This window comes from Spea bombifrons, chromosome 10, assembly GCF_027358695.1.
Source record: "Spea bombifrons isolate aSpeBom1 chromosome 10, aSpeBom1.2.pri, whole genome shotgun sequence".
In the NCBI taxonomy this organism is placed as follows: domain Eukaryota; kingdom Metazoa; phylum Chordata; class Amphibia; order Anura; family Pelobatidae; genus Spea; species Spea bombifrons.
In genome coordinates, this window is record NC_071096.1 from 29,928,067 (window position 1) to 29,946,362 (window position 18,296).

General features: G+C 44.0%; 2 protein-coding genes and 3 non-coding genes across 5 annotated transcripts; all 5 read right to left on the reverse strand.

Annotated features, from left to right (window-relative positions):
- Nucleotides 1–3,149: 3,149 nt before the first annotated feature.
- Nucleotides 3,150–6,544, reverse strand: RPL13 (ribosomal protein L13). Its single transcript, XM_053448814.1, has 6 exons — nucleotides 6,523–6,544; nucleotides 5,554–5,670; nucleotides 4,858–4,999; nucleotides 4,100–4,273; nucleotides 3,727–3,783; nucleotides 3,150–3,350 (listed from the first exon to the last, which is right to left on the reverse strand). Exons 2-6 carry the CDS (start codon nucleotides 5,655–5,657, stop codon nucleotides 3,192–3,194), a joined length of 636 nt encoding a protein of 211 aa, XP_053304789.1. The 5' UTR covers nucleotides 5,658–5,670; nucleotides 6,523–6,544; the 3' UTR covers nucleotides 3,150–3,191.
- LOC128468081 (small nucleolar RNA MBII-202) lies at nucleotides 3,846–3,929 on the reverse strand. Its single transcript, XR_008345799.1, has one exon. It is a non-coding gene; the product is annotated as a small nucleolar RNA MBII-202 (small nucleolar RNA).
- LOC128468082 (small nucleolar RNA MBII-202) lies at nucleotides 4,330–4,410 on the reverse strand. Its single transcript, XR_008345800.1, has one exon. It is a non-coding gene; the product is annotated as a small nucleolar RNA MBII-202 (small nucleolar RNA).
- On the reverse strand, nucleotides 5,404–5,500 carry LOC128468083 (small nucleolar RNA MBII-202). The gene has a single exon (XR_008345801.1). It is a non-coding gene; the product is annotated as a small nucleolar RNA MBII-202 (small nucleolar RNA).
- A 1,486-nt stretch (nucleotides 6,545–8,030) lies between the features above and the next one.
- Nucleotides 8,031–17,611, reverse strand: SPG7 (SPG7 matrix AAA peptidase subunit, paraplegin). Its single transcript, XM_053448744.1, has 17 exons — nucleotides 17,398–17,611; nucleotides 14,840–14,942; nucleotides 14,606–14,695; nucleotides 14,180–14,421; nucleotides 13,951–14,090; nucleotides 13,184–13,286; nucleotides 12,520–12,645; nucleotides 11,832–11,994; nucleotides 11,432–11,605; nucleotides 11,082–11,206; nucleotides 10,890–10,992; nucleotides 10,666–10,776; nucleotides 9,505–9,620; nucleotides 9,206–9,362; nucleotides 8,826–8,989; nucleotides 8,485–8,562; nucleotides 8,031–8,374 (listed from the first exon to the last, which is right to left on the reverse strand). The coding sequence occupies exons 1-17, from the start codon at nucleotides 17,515–17,517 to the stop codon at nucleotides 8,165–8,167; spliced, it is 2,325 nt and encodes a 774-aa protein (XP_053304719.1). The 5' UTR covers nucleotides 17,518–17,611; the 3' UTR covers nucleotides 8,031–8,164.
- Nucleotides 17,612–18,296: the final 685 nt, after the last annotated feature.

The window sequence follows — 18,296 nt, forward strand, 5'->3', positions numbered from 1 at the left end:
TGCAGACTCGGTTCACACCCCAATCACAGGAGATACCCCCAGGCAGCACTCCCACTCACCTCCGGCGATATACAGTCTCTGCACTTGGTACTTCTTCCACGCAACACTTTAAAACCCCAAGAACAAGCAGTAGATCTCCATTCCTTTCTTCTCCCACAGGTTAGATGGCACACCTCACTTCAACACTTTGACCAACATCTACAGCTCACAGTAGAGCCCCCCAAATATGGTTCCCTTACACCTCCTAACAATACATTTTACCCCCTGTCTCATGACTATTATTCACATTTACCCCTTACCATCGGAACCTGACGTTCAATGGTTGAGGAGCCTCACTCAGTCTCAGATGCTCCTTTTATTTAGCAAAGATTCCAATACTTCTACTGGGATGTCTTCTACCAGAGCTACTTGTGGGGTCTTTAAAGTCAGGATAACAGCCCCTCTCGCAGAGCGGCCAGACGTGGACAATGGCCAGAAATGAGTCCCCCCAGTTCCCCCGGTTTCTTCTTGTTCTCACCTGGTTTTGCTGGTGGAGAAGGCACCTCTTTAAGGATCCCTCTGGTCGCAGAGAGCTGAGCGCAGTAGAGTCGCCTCCTCTGTATCTGGCTCAGTATCCCGGAGCATCTCGCTCAGCCTGCAATTCATTCTGCACACCCTGAGAGGGAGCCTCGCAACGAAATAACCCCTTCACTGCCACACAGCTGCTGCTTCTTCCTCCCCAGCCCTAGCAGTCGCACATACACCTTTCACAGACCACCTCAAATCCAACACCCATAGATGCCCCTGTGACCACCCAACCCCTTCCCTATAATCATATACTGCGCTGCTGGGTGAGGATTACACCGGTAAATAATAACCACTAAATTACCAAAGGTTAAGAAAGATACAACATAACACAACACTAGTCCTAAGAGCTTACAATCTTCTTGTATTCGCTTCTCTTCTTAAATCCTGATCCATAAGTGGAGCTGCCCATGCGCTTTAATTTCGTAAAAAGAAAACATAAATGGATTAAAGAAGCAGATTGCGCGTGTATTACGTCACATAATCCGGTTACATGTTTTGTTAATAACGAATTACTTCAATTTAGTAGCAATTAAAAAAAAAAGCATAAAAGCAAGTTATTTAACTGTAATCCATCATGTGTTGCTTAAGGAGATAGAGGGGTTAAACGATTCCCCTGTGGTTCCATGGAGGCAGTTAGCACCTTGGCAATTAAGAAGCAATCTTCTTGTCATGGAAATCTTTAGATTTATGGCAATTATTAAGGTTTTACTACTAAAGTAGGATATTATTCTCTGTCTACAGCACCCCCGACCTTAAATCCCACCGCCATGTTAATCCTCGCTCTCTTGGTGGCTTTGCAAATTTGGTAAAGATGATACCCCTTATTGGCTAGATGACGTATAATGGATTGCAAGCTTTTGAGGCTATCTAGGTGTCTTCTTCGGGTCCCTGGGCTATTCCCATAGCGAAGTCACTTTAAAATAACAGTTTCCGATGAGTTTCCAATGCAGGGTACCAATGGGGGCTTCTTTTAAGTGGGTTTGGGGAAGATCTGATGCTCCCACCCTTAAGAGTTAAAGAAAATGTCCTGATTATAGACATCTCCTTGGGATCCTCTCCCTGTTTCCAGACACGGAGTGATAAATGGATGATACCTTGGCGTGCGGTCATCGGATAATTCACTTACTACAGACTTACCATCAGAACGTTTTTAGTTCCGCTTTGGTCTATGGATTAAGTAACGTGGTTATGTTCATTAGGAGGGTGGTGAACATTTACTAAGGTTTCTTATTCCAGGGCTGTGAACACAGTCTGCTCCACACGCCATGGGTTGGATTCTGATGAGTTTATACAAAGCTTTTTTTTTCTGTACAGTTAGGTCATGAGTAACCACAGCCATGGTTTAGATGGTGTGTTAGAGGAACCAAGTGTCATTCGGGAGATACAAATATGAATGCGGCAGGGTTCCTCTGGCCCTGAGGTCTGTATAATTCAAAGCCGAGTCAATGTGGAGATGCGGAGAATGGCTTCATACAAAGGAACTTGCAGCTGATGGGTTTACTGTTGGAACTCGAGTTCCCTTTGAAGTTCTTTCAACATTTCAGTGAAAAGTAAAATATCTGTGGAATTGGCTCAAAATGTACAGAATTGCCTAATTTAATGTAGCGATTGACCAACGTATAGTTATTTTCTTCCTTCCAAATTGCATTTTTCACACTGTGGTTTATGATCACTTAAAGAAATGAAACATCATGTTCCCTCCCCATTGAAACAGCACAATCCCACCGCATAGCTATAGATATTCTCTGTAACATATATATATATATATATATACTTGCCATGTTTAGTTAGCATAAAACAATGCACATCAGATATGTGTATGGTATGTATTCTTTATACCGTTACTATAGTTGATGATTGTGCTGCCATTTCTATAACACAGTTGGGTGAACATAACTCTATTTACATTGTGTTCGTACCTAAACCCCAGACTCCATGCCTATGGAACTCGTAAGAGCCTCTTGAGAAATTCACAGCCAGAACTCCAGGAACATGCCACACACGTCTCACTCCCCGGCACGCAACATACAATCGGAGAGTTAATTAAAATAAAACTGTGGCTATCCATTCTAGAAATGCAGATTTTCGTGGTGCCTAATTACATGTGCTGCCATCACCAGCCGACCGCCCCCTGATCCCACCATTAGTAATGCCATTGCAGAGGGTAGGAATATGCTGCCACCTTGTGGACACATAATATAACTGCATCATGTTAGTCTATTATTCCGGAGCAGTAGCGTAAAGGCCTATATTTGTGTTTCCAGTTTATTTAAGTAGACCTGTAAACAAAGAAAATCAGGAGATGCTTTAGCACTCAAACCAATGCCCAACACAGGGACAAACAATGTGTAAATAAGATCACTGTGCTGAAAAGTACATTTTTTGGGACCTTACTCTTACTAGATAAGAAATACCCACCTTGAAGTTGAACAGTATTCTGTGCAGTTGGGTATACAGCCCATCGCTATTAACAGAATGGTTTTCCAAAAACAAATTCTGTAGGAATGTGTGCTCCTTATACACAGATATACAGCAAGCGGCTAAAAGATTCACCATCACCAAACAAATACAGATCACAGAAGTAGGTTTTGTATTTTTATTATCAACAGTTCCAAGCACAAGTTTTACTTTTTCTTCTCCACGTCCTGCTCTGCAGCTTCCTTGGCTCTCTTGGCACGGAGACCAAACAGCCTGGCATTGGCACGAGCCATACGGAGGGTGGCAAAAGCCTTGAAGTTCTTCTCGTCCTCGGATATTACTCTTGCCTTCTCCTTCTTGAAGACCTACAGATGGGAAACCAAGAGTTATTGTCATGAAGCCAAGACTCGACAAACCCACCAAATGGGACCAGCAGCCAAGCACCCTCTCAAGGATATTCTAAACCAATACATACACTGATAATTCTGTTACAAAGTTACTGGAATTTGAGGTGTTGTCCTAAAAGCACTAAATTCTTAAATACTTGTGGACCAAAAAGCCACATAAGCCCACTAGAAGTGTGAAAACACAGCCCTGACTACACATTCACACAATTGTTGGATTCTTTGTTATTTGCAAGTAAACTATTTCTATCCTCAGCAGATATAGCAGTTTCCCACAAGGTCTCATCTTCACAAGACTCGAGGCAGAGCCAGCGTTTGTTTCACGGGGATGACTTACATTGCGGATGGGCATGACGGTTCCGGTCAGCTGTGTTGCCATCTTCAACTCTTCAGCCTGTAAAAATGAAATGAAAAGTTTCAATAAGCAGTCACAGATTAAATGTACGTTCAACATTCACAGCAAGTTCACAGTCATCAGATGGAAAAGGGTTCAAAGGTGAATCATCACTAAACATACAGAGATTCCGGAGAAGTATCATCATTTTGACTGTAGGACTTGCTCACTGACATTTACTAAAGCGGAGGCACGAGACACCACAACGCGTGTTGATATATAATGAGACACAAAGCTGTAGTCTAATATGGAGCGCTGCTTTTGAGGACCAACAAGTGGCTCTGATCATCAAAGAAACACAAGAAGCGATACTTACAGAGCTGTCTCCCTTCTTGGGCGCAGAGGGTTTGCGTGGGAAGATGATCAGTTTGGAGCGGTATTCCTTCAGCCGTTGCACGTTGGTCTGCAACGACTCTGTGGATTTGTTGCGACGTCTTTTGTCCACAGAGATGCCAATGGTGCGTGCCACCTTCCTGTTGATGCCAGCTGCCTGTGTCAGGAAGTTAGAAGAATTAGATGCAAGAACAAAAAAAAAATCCACATTCAGACAAAACTCTTAATGCCATCAGACTAAAGGGTTCAAAGGAATCATCACAGAGTTGCAGAGATTCCGGAGATTTGTCATCACACGGCTTAACAAGACTAGATTTTAAGTTCTTTGAGCAGGACCCTCTCCACAAGTCAAATTGTTATGTTTTATACTACATGTTGTGTCCCGTCTACCATTGTACAGCGCTATGGATTATGATGGCACTATATAAAACAATAGTATAATTTTAGAATAATGCCCACTAAAAGCAGAAATATTCCTGTCAGCCATGACTTTCATTTATGTTGTGTGTATGAAAATCACTATGCAAGGGCCTGGTTCCTGTGAAGTTCGCCATCTCATACACATACAACCCCTTTACTAAACATGACATGAGCATAAAGTAATTTACCCAAAATATTGGATCAACAAGTTCTACAGAGTCTGAAAACGAGTTGACTATCCCTCTAAAGATAGGATAATTAAGCAAACATGTGGCACCCAAGTCCAAATACCAATGACAGAAAAATCTTATATTCACATACCTTGAGCTCCTCCAGACTGAAGCCTCTGCCGGCTCGCACCTTGGTGTGGTATCTGATGGTGGGACACCTCACCACTGGCCTGATTGGCCCTGAAACTGGTCTTGGAGCTATAAGGCGTGCTTTGGCCTGGCGAGCCTTGCGTCTGCGTGGAAAGATATCAGATGCATCAGCACAAGATCAGCCAAGGATACCGTCAAGACCATAATTACCAATAGCCTAGTTCATGCTATCCACGGGGTTGTAAAATGAGCAGATATAGCCAGTTATACAGATGAGCTTCTAGTTATACCCAAGCCATCTACTGCTCTCCTTCCATTAGATGTAACGAGGCCCTGCAATTCACCAATCATGCTCATCAGCTACATTATGGGGCGATACTACATGTGGATTAAAATCACATTAGATCGTTAATTCTGCTGATGCATTAACCCATTCAAACATTGAATGTTTTATAAACACCCAATGTAATTAAGGGTTTTTGCTTGCAGGAGACATACATTCGAAGGCATTTCTATTGCTACATTAGATTTAATGGCCCCACAGACTGAAAAGTCTAGAGTCTTGGTCTACAGTCATCAGCTGGAAAAGGGTTCAAATCTGGAATCGTCACAGAGGGTCAGAGATTCCGGAGAAAGTGTCATCATGCGACTGCAGACGCAAGTTTAGGAAAACTTTGGGCAACTTTCTTCTATTTACCTGCGGAGCTTCCTGGCTGGCTGGTTAAACCAAGTGGCCACCCTCCTCTGCCAATCCTTATGGAAGTGGGGCTTCAAGATCATGCCATTGCGGCTGGGGGCCATGGCGACTTATTCCCTGAGAGCAAGAGAGAAAGAGATAAGTTAGCTCGACTTAAATCACAACACAGCAAGCGACACAAAATCCATCATGAACCATGAGTTAGAACATGCCATCCCTGGAACAGCTGCATATGAGTAGCCACATGTTAACAATAAGTCCCTGCATTTAACTCATAGGGTTGGTGTGAATACACGTCTTCCAGGGAGTAATACACAAAGTCTCTAGACATCTCCCACCAACAACAAAGTTACCCCACAGAGCTTAAACTTAAATGTCATATTCATTGCCCAGGGTGCTCTGCAGCAGCACCCTAATAATGGGACCGGCAGCAGCAGCACCCTAATAATGGGCACTACATGCACACCTATGCAGAGAGGTACGGAACAGCACGTTACGGAGACACACAGAGCGCATTAAGAACGGGCACCAGTTTATTCACTCATCTACCATTTAAGAGGCATAAACCTGAACCGCCTGAAGATCACGAGCATGGCTGAACGGCCCGGCGTCTGACACCAGGGCGCACCGCACAGATCTACTACTCACTACAAGGGGCCTTACCCGTGGAAGAAAAGCTCATAATCCTTAAATCCAAGCGACTAGAGTGCAAACTCTACGGGGGTCACATAAGGGGTCCCTAACATTCTATACTGCCCGTACAGGAGACTCCTTCTGCCGTCAGGCCTAGGAAGGGGAGAAAGCCTCCTAAAGTAATTCCCCCGCTCACATTCCCAACAAATAACTCGGCAAAAGCTTCGCCCGCAATCCGAAGAACCCATCAACCAGAATCACGGAACAAAACGGAGCGCTCAGGGCGAGGATGGCGGCGGATAACACCGGTAAGCTCGCAAGAACTCACGAACATACCTCAACAGGGAGAAAATGGCCGCAGAGAAAGGAGGAAGAGCTCCGGTGCACGATGGGATATGAGCAACCCAGGCCAATCCAGAGCCAGTGCGCTCGTGAGCCAATCAGAGACCAGACTCGAGAAGCACTCCTGCCCGCAGCAGGTATGCCCGCAACAAATATGGCCGCTAACAGCCGTAAAATCCGTCACCGAGAACCGCAAACTACGTTTTTATACAAAATTACAAAGGCTTAACGACAACTCGACCGAGACCGTTACAGTCAGCAATGTATTTTCATAGTCTTGGGGGGACAGGTAGAGCCACATGACTTACATATTATATTGTATGAGCAGCGCCCTCCTTGCCTGCTGTTTCTGTGAGTCTAATTATTAATTCTTTTCTACTCGTACAGCGCTACAGAGTATGATGGCGCTATAATTAAAAAAAAAGTAGCAATAATGTTGTGCAGAGCTGCGGAAAGTGATGCCGATACCTAAAACAATGTTGTCATTACATGTTTGTATGTTACATAACATATATTCTACATATAGTATAATATATAAAAAAAATATATATTACCTATATATTTATTTTTATATAGCACCAAATTCCATATAAATCTGTATTATGTATCTAGTTGCGTATATACATATTTTTAATAATTGAATATATTGAATTATTGACCTCATAATTAGGACACATTATTAAGCCATCTTCTCATTACACAAGATACTTTATTACTCTGTTCTTTGAGTTATCTGTATGAACATTGAAGTAAAATGCAGGTGTAGTGTGATGAAATAGCAGGGGCCATCAGTGTAAAGCGCACATACCTGTCATTTGGTAATCTTCCGTGTGGGGTCCAGCCTCCTCGTTCATCTCAGGTCAGCTAATACCAGCTCTGAATGGTAATTGGGAGCTGATAACGAGGCAGGTATATTTTTTAAGACAACAGCAAGAAACCCGAAGGCTAAACATTCTCACCAACGTCAGCTTTGGACTATTTGTAAATGCCTGTTAATGAATAAAGCACTTTGTGGTGGTAAAAATGCAGAAAAGCAGAGCCTCTAAGCTCATACATCAGATGTAATAACATGGATATTGCATTGACGGCACATGCATGCGAACATCCGTGTTTCTTTATGCCGAGTCAGTTTACATGTAAGCATTTGTCCACTTTAATGACAAGAAGTTAACACTAATAAGGTACACATACTTTGTTTAAATAACATTTTTACAGGTGTAAAAGTTTTTTATTCACATTATGTTACATCACAGCTGGAGGTAAACCCGGATTAGCACTGATTCAATACAAACAGTCCTGATGTGAGGACTAAAGTTTCTATGTTTTGATAACACCATTGCATACAGTATGTGACATCTCCATCGCAGACATACTTTTATCCACCCCGTGCAGTTTACAGCATCTTGAGCATTGTTTTATTCCCAACAGCCTTATAGGTAAAGGTGTCAAGTCCTTTTTTATAGTGTTTTTTTTTTTGGGGGGGGGTATTTTTGTCTAGAAGGGAACAATATAAATATAGATATATTCTGAAAGCCTCTTTGGATTAGCCAACACCCTCTCCAAGGAGATTAAATGTCTGGCGGGGGTCATTGTGCCCTGCTAAGTGCTTTTCGAATTACAGTTCAGTCTTCTGATATCAGGGAGGCGTCAGGTTTAAATCTTCTTCCTCAATTTTTGGACGTGGCCGCTGGCGAGGCTCATCTTCTCCATTATCCTGTTTGTCCTTCTCAGCTTCAATCCAGCTCTGAGGGGCAATCATTTTCTTAGGGCCATGGGGAGGTGGTCCAATTAGCTTTTCAATGTCATCATAGTTTATGACTTCTCTCTCCAACAATGCATTGGCCAGCTGGACAAAGATGGAAAAGAGTGAAGCATTGTGTGGTCGGAGATAAACAATCCATTGAAATCGCATAACGTAGATCAATAAAAAAATCAAAAAGGAGAGAAACTGCTTACCGCCAGTAGCTTGTCCCGGTTTTCCTCCAGAAGTTTCTCTGTGCGTCTGTAAGCGGAGGAGACAAGTAGCCTGGCTTCCTAGGATTGAAGAGGACAAGAAAGTAAAAACATTGGAAGGACTTCATCTCTGAACAAACCTAGTCATCAAATCTGTCCAGGCCTACCAGACCTCCTGCACCCTGAACCACCAAAAGAGGGGGATGCTTGAACACCAAAATAAATTACTCCAGAAAACTGACAGCTTTACGGCTCAGCACCCCCTATTCCCGTTCAGTAGATCACATGAAATCTGTGTCATTGTAATAGCCGCTCTGACTTAAATCTCAGTTTCTGATACTCACGTAGTCCATCATTTCCTGCAGCCCCTGACTGAACGGTCGTCTACCAATTCCAACTGTGGATTCACTATCGGGAAAGGATACCTGCCCAATACTCGCCACCATGCCATACTGCTTCACCATAGAATACGCCACTCGTGTCACCTTCCTCAGGTCATCTTGAGCACCTGTATTCAAAATAGACAAAAGGGCAAAGTTAGCTTCTGTTTACATTGACATCCAACAATCCCTAAGCCGAGAAAATTCTCATCGCTCCACATCTGTAAAACACCAGTACTGGCTACATTCTTGCTTCCACAGGATTATGAACCCCAAGGTTTGTTTACCTCCGCCTGGCGGAGCCCCAGTAAACAGGTATGACAGGACACCATCCCATCCATTACCTGTGGTGACTTTATTGAAGGTGACGGCCTCAGACACCCTGCCTCCAAGAGCCATGCACATCCTCTCAAACAGCTGCTCTTTGGTGAATAGGAACTGCTCCCTTGGCAGGATCTGCGCAAATCCCAGAGCAGCGTTTGTCCGTGGTGCAATAGATACCTGCGTGGGGTACAAACCATTACCGGCGTTATTTCTTATGAAGCTTAATGATTTTAGCAAAGACATGGATGCTGGTCCGACGGTACAATCAATCGGTATTCCCACGTCTGAATTAAGTCAATTGACAAGCAAAGGGATCTACCTTCATCACAGCCTCAGTGTGTTCCAGCAGCCAGCCCACAAGAGCATGGCCCGATTCGTGAAAAGCGACCACGCGCCTCTCCTCCTTTGACATGATCTTGCTCTTCTTGGCGGTTCCTGCTCAGATTAAACATGCAACAGTCAAATCACATGAATACAAATCTACGAGCAGAGGGTCCGAAACAATACATTATAGCTTACCTATTCATATAGTTTAAATGTGCTTTTTTCTTACACAGGACTGTCCACAGTCCTCAATACAGTTAGCGGCAAGTGATAAACACATTCAAAAATGATCTTTATGTAAAATACCTTTTGCGAAGGTTTGCAGCATCCAGCAGCTCAAATGTATTTGTGAATTTTATCAGCGTTATTAAATTATTAACCAGTCATCGGTGGAAAAGTATGACTGTTCATTTTAGTTGAGTGGAAAAATGATACGTTTCCCTTTGATTGGATTATGAAGCAGCGAGGCAACGTGTAGGCAAATATAAATGCCCTGTTTGCCCGACCTAATAATCCCTGCAAGTATTTAAAGATTTGTTTCCGTTCCTTATAAAAGCCACCAATCAATGTGATTCGCTGTGGCAATTCCAGTAAAACGGCTTTAACGGAATTCCATGTTCTCTCTAATACAATCAGGGACTCTGAAATGCCACAGGATCTACCCCCGCATAATCTGATACTTCTTACAGAGAGTATTAGGGATATAACTGCTTGGCCCTGTATACAGAAAGACAATCAGAGAGAACGTCAAGATACTTATTAATGGAATTGGGAAAAATATTCATAGTCTAATCAAAAGGTCCTTAAAGAGAGTAAAACATCATAAATAAACTCTGAATTATCTTCTACTTTCAATCAGTCACTGGTTTAGGAAAGTTTGAGGAATTTAACCTTACTAGGAAGGATTTCTAGCAGCCTCGACACACTGATGGCATATGAAATCGGTGTCCTTGCTCAAATAAAATAAGGTAGAAAACTAAAACCCTTACATAAACCCAGACACGTATTAACCTCTTAAGGACAAGGGGTTGTCCTTAAACCCATTAAGGTCAATGCATTGTGAACCTGTACATGTACGGGCTTTGTTGTGAAGGGGTTAAACATTTATAGTAGGTGCATTACTGTTTGTCAGGTACATGTCAAAGTTTTTAACAACCTGCAATCACTCGCTCGACAGCATACTCAAAGTTGAAGGTATCTACAGCCTGGTATCCCTCGCGCGCTGCGTGCAGAGCAGCTTCGTTGCAAATGTTGGCAATATCCGCTCCTAAGGGAAAGACAGATGGAAGGAATTTGATGGAGATTTGCATCCAGTGCCCCCCAATAACCATGACATGCTATGACATAGAAACACTACGGAGAGAAGCCTTTCTCCAGTACCACTGAATCCCGGGGTCAGCTCAGCCAGGCGCTGAGAGTAGAACGTTCCAGGCTGCGTCAGCTTCAAGATCTTTAGGTGCTGTTCAAAGATCTCCCTCCTCTCCTGAATTATAGATCAGCAAGTCAGTATGGAAACCACCAACCTTATGAAGCTTTAAGCGACCTAAAAGCCAGCCTTAAATGTCTCCTCACCTGTAGTGTGGGGAGGTCAATAAAAATGTGCCTGTCCAGTCTTCCCGGCCTCATCAAGGCATTGTCCAGTATGTCAGCTCGGTTTGTAGAGGCGAGAACTATAACATGGTCGGTGGTACCCATGCCTGCAGCAGAATAGAAGCGGACAAATTGGAAATGTCTAGCAAAGTAAAGCCGTCACAGAAAATGAAATACAGGATATTTGGGGATGAACCAAAAAGATCTAATCTTGAGATATTTATTTGCATGCTTATAAAGCATTTCTTTGTATTCTTTGCAATATATAGGTTCTCCTATGCTGTAGCGGTTTGACTTGTAATAATGTCAGTATATGGAAGTGGCCCACTCACCGTCCATCTCCACTAACAGCTGATTGAGTGTCTGCTCCTCCTCAGTGTTGGAAAACGCTGACATGTTGGTGGAACGCTTCTTCCCTACGGCATCAATCTCATCTATGTAGACAATGCAAGGGGCTCGGGCACGTGCTTCTTTAAACAGACTGCGCACTCGGGCAGCTCCTAGGCCTAATACAAAATGATTAATAGATTTAAAGCTGCCAGTGTATTAACGTACATAAAGCAGATATTTAATACTACTCAACAAACTTCAGATTTTATTTTTGTGACCTACATATGTGTACCCCACGTTTTAAAAGAAATCCAGAGAAAAGATGCATGTTTATCCATGCGCAAGGGACAGGACGTCAGCTGTTTCCGGTGCAATATTTGTCTATGGCATTTGATAGCTTACCTCCTATCACCTCCACAAACTCAGAGCCAGCCATGGCCAGGAAGGGTACTTGAGCTTCGGTGGCTACTGCCTTGGCTAACAGAGTCTTTCCACAGCCAGGGGGTCCGAGGAGAAGGGCTCCTTTTGGCACTTTGGCTCCAAGCTGCAAGTAGCGTTCTGGGCTCTGGAAAATAAATTGCAGTATTATGATGATCTGGATAGAGAGAATACATTGTGCGTCTGGCTAGTTTGGGTCCACTCGTAGACAGTCTGCTTTCTATAATTATTCCAACGCCGCTCACCAGTCAGTAACCCTCCACTCCATAATGACAAGAAACCTTAGTCTCTAATCCCTCAATGAGTCTCAGACCAGCATGCTGCCTCACTGCCACAAGATGGTAGTAGAGATGCGTGCGAGCATATATTTTATACACACACAATGACAATCAAAATAATTCAACCCCTATTCCAAATCAGGTTTATTGTCAAAATGTACAGACTTTGACTTCTCCAGTCTCAAAATCATTCAACCCCCTGGACAGAATCCCTCGCAAAACATGCAAACACACCTGATGCAGCTAATCAAGGGCTTCATTAGTTGCCCCAGGTGTGCTGGTGCTGGAACTCAGGACCTGCCAGGGTGTTAACCCTGTACTGGTTACAAATCAGGTTTCAAGTCCCTTTGCCCACTTTTTAGGTCAAAATTTACCTTTAAATAATCCACAAACTCTTTGACCTCCATCTTGGCCTCGTGCATCCCAGCAACATCCTTAAAGCTGATCCCTTTCCCAGACTTCCCATCCACAATGGTGAAACGGGCCATCTTCAGCTGGTTCTGGAGATATGAAGGGGTAACGAATAAAAAAACCAATGGAATCCAACAATATACGACAAACCCATCAGCTACCGGCGGAAAGCCTAACGATTCGACTTTTAATTAGTAACCCACCACTTCTCCAACACAAAGGCATGCACTGCATTGATAACGACAGGCTGTCACTACGCTAGCACGCTACGCCATCTGCCTTGTTTTATTGGATTACTGTAACTGGCCTAAAAGGTTTCAAACGTAAGCAGTCATCGAGCTGATCCCACAAACCAGTCCTGCAAGTAAATGCAAGAAGGTCAAGGTGATGAAAGAAAGGTGGGTCATTTACAATATCCATATTTAAAGGGTGTTGCTCAGGCATCTGGCACTCGAAGGCTCCGAACAGTTAACGCAGAAGCCGACGGCTTCACCTGAACACCCGTCTGATCACCACAGCTCTAAATTAGTCAAGGTCAACAGCAATTATCCGTCTGCACTTAAATGTTTTGTATGAAAGGGAACGGTAAAGCCCCAAACCTCGGCCGTCTCGCAGCACTCAACTCACAAAGGCACTGAAGCCACCTTCACGACCAGCCATCCCAGCCAAGCGGAATATGTACCACAAGATAGCCACGCCAACTGCTGCCATACCCAAGGAATAAAGGGCACTGTTGAATTGCAAGAACAGATTTGGGACAATATAAATTAAACTATACAGCACTGCGAGTAACTAAGAACAAATCACATGCTTAACAGGTAGTAAGGTGCTTGTATTACATGTAACATTGCTGGCCTCTTAAGCGATTTACCCGTAAGCAGCTATTTATTTTTGTTTCAAAACTTGGTATATTTTCCTGTTGAGAAACGGTCCCTTTGATTCTAGCTATTTTTGCACCAAGTATAGTATGATCAACGAAAAAACGTTACTCCCATATCCCGGCTGCACAATGCAGGACACGGGGCAAAAGCACATGAATTTTAAAGGTCCTCAGCTGTCAAACAACGTTCCGTTAAGTGCTGTGCTAAAAGGAGCTTTAATAGTGAACGAAGTGTAAATGTTACAGAAAATAAATGAGTAGTGAATATCTCAGTGACCGCTTTCCTTAAAAAAAATAAAATCACTAAATCTTAGTGCGATTATGTTTCAAAATTAATATCTTTCATTAAAAGAATAAAATCGCCAAATATCAGGACTGCTAGAAAAGGAATCCCTGAAGCATTCTTTAAAAGGCCCGCTCCTTTAACAACGTCTAAGAACGCAGGTATAGGGTGAGAATGTTTCTAGGGACCTGCTACGGGGATCCAGGGGGTGGAAGGAAAGACGTTTCGTACTTTCCAAAAAAGCCAGTGCGCTTGTAAGAGACCGGGATACGATCCTTCACATCAATCTTCAGCTCATCCTCAGCCGCTCTCAGCTTCTCCTCGAACTTGTCTATGTTGGCCACCTGCATTCTGTACATGAGTGCCAGGCGCTGTTTTTTGGAGAGAGCAACGAGAGACACTTTAGAGAGACGCATTTTAAGGAAAACGTGGAGTTTCTGAGTGACGTCGTCCAACTCACAGGCCTTCCGAAAACCACAGCGCCAGGATACAGGTAGATCTCCACCACGTCGCTCTCCGGGACAACCTGCACTCGCATCACCTCGCCCTTGGCCAGCATTTCATTCACAAAGTCATTCCAAGAGATGTTTCCTCCGCTGCTGCTTAAGGAGTTGAGCAAGCTCATGGCCACGGCGATGATGAAGAGAGTCCGTAGGCGCTCGCGGTACATCTGATCCTCCCTCTCGCGGCGCTTCTTCTCCTCTAGAACAAGAGATGAGAATGGTCGGCATTAAAGGCGGCAGTCTGCGCAGCGCAAAATACCGACAGTCACGCAACAGCAGAACTGTCTGAAAGAGGCCCTCAAACATATGCCGGGGGCCACTAACCCTTAATGCAACACGCCACAGCAGCACGGCATCTTGCGCTAACGGTTAACGCATCGTACCTTCGTCTTCCGGCGGACTCTTCCCTTTCGAACCTTCATTCTGATTTCCTTTTCTTTTTGAATGAGAAGTGCTGAAATAATTAATGCCCCCTAGAACGAAAAGTATAAATAAATATTATATATTTTACACGCACACGCACATTTTACACGCAAACGTACATTGTATATATTTTACACACAGGATCAAAACAAGACAATCAAGAAATGTTTACAAATAAACAAAAGCATATTAACCCAATAGCCTCCAGAGCCGCAGGGGGTCTTGAATCAGGTGGCGTTTAATTAATAATCCGCAAGCTCCGTGACATATGGGAGAAATCCTCCGAAACAGCAAATTCTGCACAACAAAAATCAACAATTCGATTGTTAAGGAAAAAAAATGGCCGCTGGAGAAGCAAACATTACCTAGCGCGGGCGATTTAAAAACAGACATTTTATTGAGTTGATTATAGAAACGTGGAAGAAATGTTGTGATGGAGAAGAGACGGATAATGTTGGTTTTGTGTATTTGTCGACACGTGTAACTCAAACATGACTACGAACACCACGAGCTGCATGCACTAGAAAAGAGTCAAAATGTAACGATCGCTCAACCTTACTGTGGACAAAATACAGATCAGCAAACTCCTGTATTAACACCCATCACACCTCCCTCCAAGTGCGCATGCACACACACCTAAACTACACATGCCGGCTCACATACAAGCTACACATGCACGCTCACACACGCATGCATGCTCACACACGCATGCATACAAGCTACACACGCCCGCTCACACAAGCTACACACGCCCGCTCACACGCACATACAAGCTACACACGCCCGCTCACACGCACATACAAGGTACACACGCACATACAAGCTACACACGCCTGCTAACACGCACATACAGAATACACTCGCTTACTCACATGTGCGGGCGTGTGTAGCTTGTATGTGCGTGTAAGCGGGCGTGTGTAGCTACACACGCGTGCTCACACATACAAGCTACACACACATGCAAGCTACACATGCTCACGCATACATACAAGCTACACACGCATGCTCACATACATACAAGCTACACGCATGCTCACACATACATACAAGCTACACATGCATGCTCACATACATACAAGCTACGCACGCCTGCTCACACGCACATACAAGCTACACATGCATGCTCACACGCACATACAAGCTACACATGCATGCTCACACATACATACAAGCTACACGCCCGCTCACACGCACATACAAGCTACACACGCCTGCTCACACGCACATACAGAATACACTCGCCTGCTCACACATGTGCAGGCGTGTGTAGCTTGTATGTGCGTGTAAGCGGGCGTGTAGCTACACATGCCTGCTCACACATACAAGCTACACATGCTCACGCATACATACATGCTACACACGCATGCTCACACATACATACAAGCTACACGCATGCTCACACATACATACAAGCTACACGCATGCTCACACATACATACAAGCTACACATGCATGCTCACATACATACAAGCTACACACGCCTGCTCACGTGCACATACAAGCTACACACGCATGCTCACACGCACATACAAGCTACACACGCATGCTCACACATACATACAAGCTACACACGCCTGCTCACACGCACATACAAGCTACACATGCCTGCTCACACGCACATACAAGCTACACATGCCTGCTCAAACGCACATACAAGCTACACACGCCTGCTCACACGCACATACAAGCTACACACGCCTGCTCACAGGCACATACAAGCTACACACGCCTGCTCACACATACAAGCTACACACATGCTCACGCACACATACAAGCTACTTATGCATGCTCACGCATACATACAAGCTACACGCATGCTCACACAAAGATACAAGCTACACACGCATGCTCACACATGCATACAAGCTACACGCCTGCTCACACACACATACAAGCTACACACGCCTGCTCACACATACAAGCTACACACGCACATACACGCTACACACGCCTGCTCGCACGCACATACACGCTACACACGCCTTCTCGCACGCACATACACGCTACACACGCCTGCTCGCACGCACATACCAGCTACACACATGCTCACGCATACATACAAGTTACACACACATGCTCACGCATACATACAAGCTACACACATGCTCATGCATACATACAAGCTACACACACACACATGCTCATGCATACATCCTAACTACACACGCATGCTCACGCATAATACAAACTACACACGCATGCTCACGCATACATACAAGCTACACACACATGCTCACGCATACATACAAGCTACATGCATGCTCACACATACATGCTACACATGCATGCTCACACATACATGCTACACATGCATGCTCACACATACATGCTACACATGCATGCTCACACATACATGCTACACATGCATGCTCACACATACATACTACACATGCATGCTCACACATACATACAAGCCACACACGAATGCTCACATACATACAAGCTACACACGCATGCTCACATACATACAAGCTACACATGCATGCTCACACGCACATACAAGCTACACATGCATGCTTACACATACAAACATATACACTACATATCCAAACACACATGTAGGCAGTTTCTAAACTATTTTGAACCAGAACCAGGAGACATGAACGAGGGCCGCACCGGGCCCACACCCGACGTGAAACCGCATTTGCTTTGGTCATAGTCCCTGCCACACCTACAATTGCCCTGGTGACACCTGTATTTGCCCCCGGCAAGGTCTGTCACACCAGCATTTGCACCCCGGGGCCGCCGGTACCTGAAGGATTCCGCCTTCCGAACCGCTGCTCTTCCACACCCATCCCGTGCTCCGTGCCGAGCGCAGGCACCAGGCTGGCCCGGCAAGGCGACCCCGTAGGGCCAGAAGCAAAGAGCCCATTCGAGGGCCCTATCCTAAGCAGCACGCCGAGGCCTCAGCGCGGCCTAAATATCCCAGCACTCACTGTATCCGTGAGGACACACCCACCAACAACCGGCCTAAACCCCGCCCCCACACCTGTCAATCACTGGAGCCGGGCCCCGTAACACCACAACATACATATATAATTTGCTGTTATGCAAACACTTATACAACGCCTGATATATTACGTTTTATATTTCTAGATACGTCACGCGTATTATCCTATATAATTCCTATATAATTATTCCCAATCTAAACTAATGTAACAAACACAGCGCTATATAAATCTAATAATAATAATACAAATAATAATACAAATAACATTATAATAATAATAATACAAATAATTACAATAATTAAAACAATAATAATACAAAAGAATAATATGTACCTGCCAATAAAGGAGGGTATATAAAAAAATGCAATGTACAGGATTATAATGGAATAGGAATGGAGAGATAATATTTATGCAGAAAATGCTTCCCATATGTAGAGGATCCGTACATAATATTAGATTCACGTATAAAAGTGATCTGTAAAATATAGCCCATTTTAACAGTTTTTTCACTTTACAGTAAATCAACAAAACGCGCACATCTTATAACCCTATGGGTGCCACGTTGGTCATCTGGCCCATAGCATTGTGGTATCCCTATAGATAATTATATTATCTGATGGTGATAGAATGGGTTCATGCTATAGATGTAATGTAAGGAAGTTTTATTTTACTGAAAGGGTGGTAGATAGATGGAACAGCC

Bases quoted from the DNA above. Each gene is read 5' to 3' on its own strand.
- RPL13 (XM_053448814.1), bottom strand. From the start codon at position 5,657: ATGGCCCCCAGCCGCAATGGCATGATCTTGAAGCCCCACTTCCATAAG. The intron at 4,274-4,857 runs GTATGTGAATAT...TTCCTGACACAG, and splicing joins TCAGTCTGGAGGAGCTCAAG to GCAGCTGGCATCAACAGGAA. The intron at 3,351-3,726 runs GTAAGTCATCCC...TCCCATCTGTAG, and splicing joins CCGTCATGCCCATCCGCAAT to GTCTTCAAGAAGGAGAAGGC.
- SPG7 (XM_053448744.1), bottom strand. From the start codon at position 17,517: ATGGGCTCTTTGCTTCTGGCCCTACGGGGTCGCCTTGCCGGGCCAGCC. The intron at 13,287-13,950 runs GTACGAAACGTC...GCAATTCAACAG, and splicing joins CGCACTGGCTTTTTTGGAAA to TGCCCTTTATTCCTTGGGTA. The intron at 10,777-10,889 runs GTACTGGAGAAA...TCTTTCCCTTAG, and splicing joins GCTGACCCCGGGATTCAGTG to GAGCGGATATTGCCAACATT.